Source organism: Aotus nancymaae, unplaced genomic scaffold (genome assembly GCF_030222135.1).
Source record: "Aotus nancymaae isolate 86718 unplaced genomic scaffold, 86718_ANA_hifiasm-v0.15.2.pri h1tg000018l, whole genome shotgun sequence".
NCBI classification, from domain to species: Eukaryota; Metazoa; Chordata; class Mammalia; order Primates; family Aotidae; genus Aotus; species Aotus nancymaae.
In genome coordinates this window covers 18,988,435-18,995,903 of record NW_026988430.1, presented here as the reverse complement: position 1 = coordinate 18,995,903, position 7,469 = coordinate 18,988,435, and the positions used below count along the sequence as shown (strand labels likewise).

Sequence of the window (7,469 nt, the reverse complement as noted above, 5' to 3'; positions counted from 1 at the left end):
CTGAGGTCAGGAGTTCAAGACCAGCCTGGCCATCATGGTGAAACCCCATCTTAAAGAAAAAAAAAAAAAATGAAAAAAAAAGAAATGAAAAGAAAAAAAAAAAGGAAGTTAGGAGAAGGAGCAGGTTTGGACATGCTCATCAGGAGAGCTGCCACATGCCACATCCGGGCGGTAACGGAGCAGCTGGATCTGCAGCTCCAGAGAAGGGCCTGGGTTAAATATCATTGAAGCCTTAGGGTGGCGGAAGGGCAAGAAACAGTGGTGGGTCGAGATTCCCCGAGTCCAATCTGCTGCGGCTCCTCGGTTGCCCTCCAGGTGGCACCACAGCCCTGCACTTCCGAAGCCCGTTTTCTAAGCCAGATGCTCTCCACCCTCTGAGTATTTCGCCTCTCCCCACGCGCCGACCCTAGGTCGCGCACTTTCTGCCTGGCAGAATTTGGCGGAGGATCCAAACCCAGAACAGCCTCTGGAGAGCGTGTCGTCCACGCGGCCAGCATATGCTCAGAGACCTCAGAGGCTCAGACACCTCAGGGCTGGAGGTGTGGTCGGCGTGACCAATTGCCTCTCGGACCGGCTCCAGGAACCAACCTGGGGAATGGGTGTAGGGGAAGGGCGGGATAGGCAGTGCCCGGAGCAGGGAGGCACTGAAAGACAGGACCACACAGCCCGGCCACCACACCCGCTGGGAACGGAATTTCCTGGCCCCCAGGGCCACCCTCGGTGGGAACCATGTCGCGGACCCTTTAAGGTTCCATCTCCCTGTCTCTCCGCCCCCGCCTGCGACAGGCCGAGACACCCGGGACCTGACATTTGGAGGCTCCAGACGTGGGAACTAAAAATAGCCGCCCCGGGTTACTTCGGGGCATTGCTCCTCTCCCACCCCGCGCGCGGGCTCCCGAGTGGTCTCGGGCCGCTGGAGTTTCCCCGAAGCAAGTACCCCTGGCCCGTGCTCTTCTCTCAGACCCCACCTTCCAAACCCGCAGACTTTCAGAGGTTTCTGAGGCCCGGGATCCTAGCTGATGGGCGGAGTCCTAACACGTGGGTGGGCGGGGCCTTTTGTTCCAGGGACCCTTTTCTCAAACCTTCCCAGTTGGAGGCTGGCGGGAACCCGAGGGGTGAGTCTCGCCGGCCACGCGGAGGGGCGTGGCCTCATTGACCGGCCCCACGAACTCCAGCCAAACTCTAAACCCCAGGCGGAGGGGGCGTGGCCTTCTGGGGTGTGCGGGCTCCTGGCCAATGGGTGCTGTGAAGGGCGTGGCCCGCGGGGGCAGGAGCTAGGTGGCGGGGGCTCCCCGCGTCTTTTCCCCCAGCCCGGCTCCGCCAGATCCGCGGGAGCCCCACCGCTCTCTGGCTCCTTGGCTTGTGGCTGTGGGTCGCATCGGGCCTGCCCTCGCACGTCGCTCCGGGACCCCCGCGGCCCCCGCGGCCTCTGCCCCCCAGGCCGGGGCCACAGACTCGCTGATCGGTGCTTTCATCTTCGCCACCCCTGCGCGTCCATCTCTTCTAAAACAAGATGCCGTCGGGCTTCCAACAGATCGGCTCCGAAGTAGGATTCATCATGAGGGGGCGGGGCGGGGGGCAAGGGTCCCGCTTTTCCTGGGCTGGGGTCTCGGTTGGAGTCAGCCGGGGGTGGTTCCTGCGCAGGCGCAGGGGGTGAAGGTGGGGGGCTGGCTGGCTATTTATACCCGGCCCGGACAACCCGTGACTGTGAGATTCCAATCCTACCAAGAGGCAGAGTGGAGTGGGTCTGGAGGGCCTTTCACAGTTCACCCCCTTGCCTAGTACGCGGCGCGGCGTTCCGGAATCGGGGACACCCTGCCCTCGATCCGACTCGGGAAAGTAGATCCAGGCGGCTCTCGCCCTCCGGGAGCTGTCCGTCCATCTCCGCTCGCGGCCAGTGTTTCGAGGACCGGAGGCTCTCCGCGGGCCCCCACCCCCACTCCTGGACGCCCTCCAGGACGCTGAACTTTCCTTTGGCCCCATGGTTGGTGAAGGGGCAGAGAGGACTTTCAGCCCTCCCCTCCTCGAGCTCAGGTTTCCGCTTGGAGACAGTCTGTGCCGCCAGTGAGCGGCCACCACTGCCACCGCCCCTCACACCACCTTCCTGCCCTCCTCCCCTGGGCACGGCTCTCCCAGACAGAACCCCCACACGGCCCTCCGCCCTTGGTCGGAGCTTAGACGGGGAGGCCAGGCCACGACATAGATAGAGAAGACCACCCGTAGATGACCGGGATGTCCTTTCTGGAACAGCACTTCTTGGTCCTGTTGGGACCCTCCTGGAGCTGACTGACGGAAACCCCAGAGGAGAGGGAAGAGCACAGTGGCTGATGATAATAATTCACTTGTCAGTTTATAAAACCAGCATTGTCAGGGATACTGTTAACAAGTGATGTTGATCTTCACAACACTCTCACAGATAGGTAGGCAAGGCAGGCAACATCACCTCCATCTCACAGAGGACACCCACTTCTTGGCAGGGAAGTGACTTGCCCAAGGTCACACAAATCTGAGCTCTTAAGGCCAAGCCTGTCCCAAGGTCACAGAAGAATTTTGAGACTTATGTTCTCAAACATCCAGCTTCTCCTCTATGTCTAGGTTGCAGTTGAGCTGTGTGTTGCTCCTGTTTACATTGAGATCTTTGTGCAATTCCTAATATGGCCCAGTTTACCTCACCCAACATGTTGGATGGAGCCCAGTATCTTCAGGCTCCAGCTGGGCCCGGGCCCCTAGCGGAAGGAAAAAATCCTGATTCCATGTGACATACTGTGTCTTTGCGTCTGCCTGTCCAGGATGGGGAACCCCCTCAGCAGCGAGTGACTGGGACCCTGGTCCTTGCTGTGTTCTCTGCTGTGCTTGGCTCCCTGCAGTTTGGCTACAACATTGGGGTCATCAATGCCCCTCAGAAGGTGAGGGACTGCAGCTGGCAATTTGGGAGTACCAAGGGAGGAAGACAGGTGCCCCAGGGTTGGTGGAAAACGGAGGGTCTGCAGGGAATCTCTCCTCTCCTGTCCCCTAGGTGATTGAACAGAGCTACAATGAGACATGGCTGGGGAGGCAGGGGCCTGATGGACCCAGCTCCATCCCACCAGGCACCCTCACCACCCTCTGGGCCCTCTCCGTGGCCATCTTTTCCGTGGGTGGCATGATTTCCTCATTCCTCATTGGTGTCATCTCTCAGTGGCTCGGAAGGTTAGGAGCTGGAGGGTAGGGGTGGGGGGAACAGGAAGGGAGCCACCGCTGGGTGCCCTAACCCTCACAGCCTCACTCTGTCTGCCTGCCAGGAAAAGGGCCATGCTGGTCAACAATGTCCTGGCGGTGCTAGGCGGCAGCCTCATGGGCCTGGCCAATGCTGCTGCCTCCTATGAAATGCTCATACTTGGACGGTTCCTCATTGGCGCCTACTCAGGTACTCACGGGCACCACAGCCCTGCCTAGCCCCCTGTTCGCTTTCCCCATGCCTGGGTTTTCAGATGGAATGCCCTCAGCCCTCTCTTCTTCCCTCCCCCAGGGCTGACATCAGGGCTCGTGCCTATGTATGTGGGGGAGATTGCTCCCACTCACCTGCGGGGTGCCCTGGGGACGCTCAATCAACTGGCTATCGTCACTGGCATTCTGATCGCCCAGGTGACCGGGCCAGGCCTCATGGGTGCCTGGGCAGTGGTTGGGGTGGGGCTCTGGAGAATATGATGGGCTTCCAGGCCAAGGCAGGAGGGCTGAGTGACCTGCCTTCTTTCCCGACCTTCTCCCACAGGTGCTGGGCTTGGAGTCCCTGCTGGGCACTGCCAACCTGTGGCCACTGCTCCTGGGCCTCACAGTGCTACCTGCCCTCCTGCAGCTGGTCCTGCTGCCCTTCTGTCCCGAGAGCCCCCGCTACCTCTACATCATCCGGAATCTCGAGGGTCCTGCTAGAAAGAGTAAGCTCTACCCCTGCAGTCTGACCCAGGCCCATACCCCGGCCCCGTCCTGCTAGCACCTGGCCTCCTCTCAGGTCCCCTCAGGCCTAACCTTCCCTCCTTCAGGTCTGAAGCGCCTGACAGGCTGGGCGGATGTTTCTGGAGCGCTGGCTGAGCTGAAGGATGAGAAGCGGAAGCTGGAGCGTGAGCGGCCACTGTCCCTGCTCCAGCTCCTGGGCAGCCGTACCCACCGGCAGCCCCTGATCATCGCGGTCGTGCTGCAGCTGAGCCAGCAGCTCTCAGGCATCAATGCTGTATGTGTGGAGCAGCCTCCAGGCAGGGCGTAGCCCAGGGAGGGGAGACAGGAGTGGGAAGTGAGCCCCCTCCACCAACACTCAGGGTCGGGCCAGCCTGTTGTGGCTGGAGTAGAGGAAGGGACATCCCTGCCATCACTTCTTCTGCCCTACCTCTAGGTTTTCTATTATTCGACCAGCATCTTCGAGACAGCAGGGGTAGGCCAGCCTGCCTATGCCACCATAGGAGCGGGTGTAGTCAACACAGTCTTCACCTTGGTCTCGGTAACTGCTCACCTCTGGAATGGCCCAAGCCACTGGCTTCACATCCCTGGGTGTCCTGGAGGTCCTACTCTTGGTTGCCCTCACCCATGAAGTCCCTCCCGCTTCCTGTGCATGAAAGACTCCGGTCAAGTTCTGACTCTTCCCGCAGGTGTTGTTGGTGGAGCGGGCGGGGCGCCGGACACTCCATCTCCTGGGCCTGGCAGGCATGTGTGGCTGTGCCATTCTGATGACTGTGGCTCTGCTCCTGCTGGTAAGGCCTGGAGGCTGGGAGGGGCCGGCAGCCCAGCCCACGGGAACGGTCCTGAGAGTCTCTGGGACCAGCCAGGGCCCCTCCTTATCACACACGATTTCCATCCTGGCGCCAGCTCTGTGCCAGGACTGTGGGTGGTGGGCTCCAGAATCTGCTGGGACTGTGGTCTGTGCTCCTGAGGGTCTCAGGGTGCACTGGGTGGCAACTGTGGCACAACTCTGGCAGCCAGCAGGGAGAGCCGCTGTTAAGCCTAGGGAACAACCATTCCTAAGGACCCAGCTTTAGAGTCAAGGGAGAACTGACTATCATAAGAACTGAGAGGCAGTAACATTTCCTCTGCCTTGAGCCGGCTTGGGATAGCCAGCAGAATGTCAGTGCTCAGAAAGGCTCAAGGGCATGCTCTAACTCCGGATGGCAGGCCCCCGACAAGCTGCTGGGGAGGGGGTTAGATTTCACTTCTCTGGGTTGAGGGCAAGGGAAGATCCAGAAAGGCCTTAACTGGATTCTTCACCCTCCCTATCTGGCCTCTAGGAGCGAGTTCCAGCCATGAGCTACGTCTCCATTGTGGCCATCTTTGGCTTTGTGGCATTTTTTGAGATTGGCCCTGGTCCCATTCCTTGGTTCATCGTGGCCGAGCTCTTCAGCCAGGGACCCCGTCCAGCAGCCATGGCTGTGGCTGGTTTCTCCAACTGGACGAGCAACTTCATCATTGGCATGGGTTTCCAGTATGTTGCGGTAGGTCCCTGCCCCCGCCCCCGCCTCCCACACTGTAGGCCAGAGGGCAACACACAGCTAGCCCACTTGCTTTCTGGTCAGGGACTCCTCCAGCCACAGACCACCTGCTCTACAGAATCAAAGCAAGGAAGGGAGCTGACCTAGATTGGATAGCAACTGAGGTGCCTAAGACGAACCAGTGGCATAACTTACCTTAGTCCAAGAATAAAACGATAAACTTTCCATGAATACTACAAATAGCTGGGAGTCTCCTGAGTGCAATAACTGAGGATGGTGAAGGGACCAAAAACTAAAGGCATATTGGAGTTCAGAGAATCCTCTTTTCCATGTAAATTCTCATTCCCGGTCATTTCCCTTGTCCCTGGAGAAGCCAGCTGCTGTCCGCAGGCTCCCCAGCTCCCTGTGAAGGCCTTTAGCTCCTGGCTGCCATTAATGACCCCTTCCCTGCCCACCTCACTCTGTCAACACCTCTTTCTCCACCTGTCCCAGGAGGCTATGGGGCCCTACGTCTTCCTTCTATTTGCCGTCCTCCTGCTTGGCTTCTTCATCTTCACCTTCTTAAGAGTACCTGAAACTCGAGGCCGGACTTTTGACCAGATCTCAGCTGCCTTCCACCGGACACCCTCTCTTTTAGAGCAGGAGGTGAAACCCAGCACAGAACTTGAGTACTTAGGGCCAGATGAGAACGACTGAGGGGCCAGGCAGGGGTGGGAGAGCCAGCTCTCTCGACCCGCCCCAGAGACCCCTTCCTTTCCTCTGCAGCACTTTAACCCTCTCTTCCCTATTACTTCCGGGTGGAAAAGAATCCCTGCAGCCTGGTAGAATTGGGAAGCTGGGGGAAGGGTGGTCTGAGCACCCCCTCATTCCCCTCGTGTGACTCTCTTGGATTATTTATGTGTTGTGGTTAGGCCATGGCCATCAGGGTGGGCCATTCTCCCCTCCCTCTTCCTTCCCCTATCCCCTTTCCTTCCCACCCCACCCAGACTCAGCTCCAGAATACCTTCTTCCCTGCTAGAGAAGGGGGATTAGAGGGAGGAGAGGTCTAGACTTTTTCAGTGGGACAAATTGAGCAGAGAGCAGGACATGAGACAAGAAATCGAGTTTCCCACCACCTTGGACTCCTCCCACAATCTGGGACTTTCACCGAATTCCTGCCATACAGACTCTGGGCAAAGGGGGTTCTGTCTTGACCCCTCCAGGGAAAAGGACTCACCTCCCTCACTGCAGGCTCAGCCTTCCAGGTTAAGAGGGAACAGGAAAGAATGTGCCCATGTGTGGCAAGACGGAAGGACAGCAGGCTCCCGCCTCTAGCATGGGGCTCTACCCCTCGGGGTCTACCCCAAGCCTTGTTCCCCAAGGCTGCCAAGAGGGAGCCCTAGCTTTTTTCCTCTCCCTTCCTGGAAGGGTGCTGCGCCCACAGGCTTTTGACCAACTAAGGGAAAGAGGGGATTTGAAAGGCTGCCTAGAAACACTGGGCTGGGAGGAGCCTTTGGATATTTTTATATATGTTTGAAAAGGGGGCTGAGAGAAGAAACCAAAGGTCGGTTGTACGAAATGTGTATATATAGATCTATAAAGTCACTGCTGAAGACAAGCATCCTGGCGTGGAAGCACTTGAGGACGGGCTGAGACAGGGACCATAACTCTTCACCCCTCTTCCTCCCTCTGTCCTGGCTCAGCTCAAGGCCTCAGAATCTTCTGGATGCCGTTGCTCATGCCCTTACATTTCTACTTATTGCTTTATTAATAGTAAATGCTCAATAAATTGTAGCTGCCAGTGGCGGGCACTGCTCTTGGCATCTGCAGAACACTCACTCTGCGAGGGAGGTGGCAGCCCATATCACAGATGGGCAGTGAAGCTCCCTGATGGGGGCACTCTTCATCAGGGGCACAGCTGGAGACCCAGAGCAAAGATACCAGGCCCTGCCCATGGCCCCACATCCCCTCTTCCCCACCTTCAACAGTGAGTTACTAGCAATTCTCCACAACAGAAGAGGCAGAGACAAATACCAC

General features: G+C 58.3%; 1 protein-coding gene across 1 annotated transcript; it reads left to right on the top strand.

Annotated features, from left to right (window-relative positions):
* Nucleotides 1-1,438: 1,438 nt before the first annotated feature.
* Nucleotides 1,439-7,233, top strand: SLC2A4 (solute carrier family 2 member 4). Its single transcript, XM_012457454.3, has 11 exons — nt 1,439-1,546; nt 2,790-2,906; nt 3,017-3,189; nt 3,282-3,406; nt 3,509-3,624; nt 3,752-3,914; nt 4,020-4,207; nt 4,367-4,471; nt 4,620-4,721; nt 5,253-5,456; nt 5,946-7,233. Exons 1-11 carry the CDS (start codon nt 1,514-1,516, stop codon nt 6,147-6,149), a joined length of 1,530 nt encoding a protein of 509 aa, XP_012312877.1. The 5' UTR covers nt 1,439-1,513; the 3' UTR covers nt 6,150-7,233.
* The last annotated feature ends 236 nt before the right edge of the window (nt 7,234-7,469 follow it).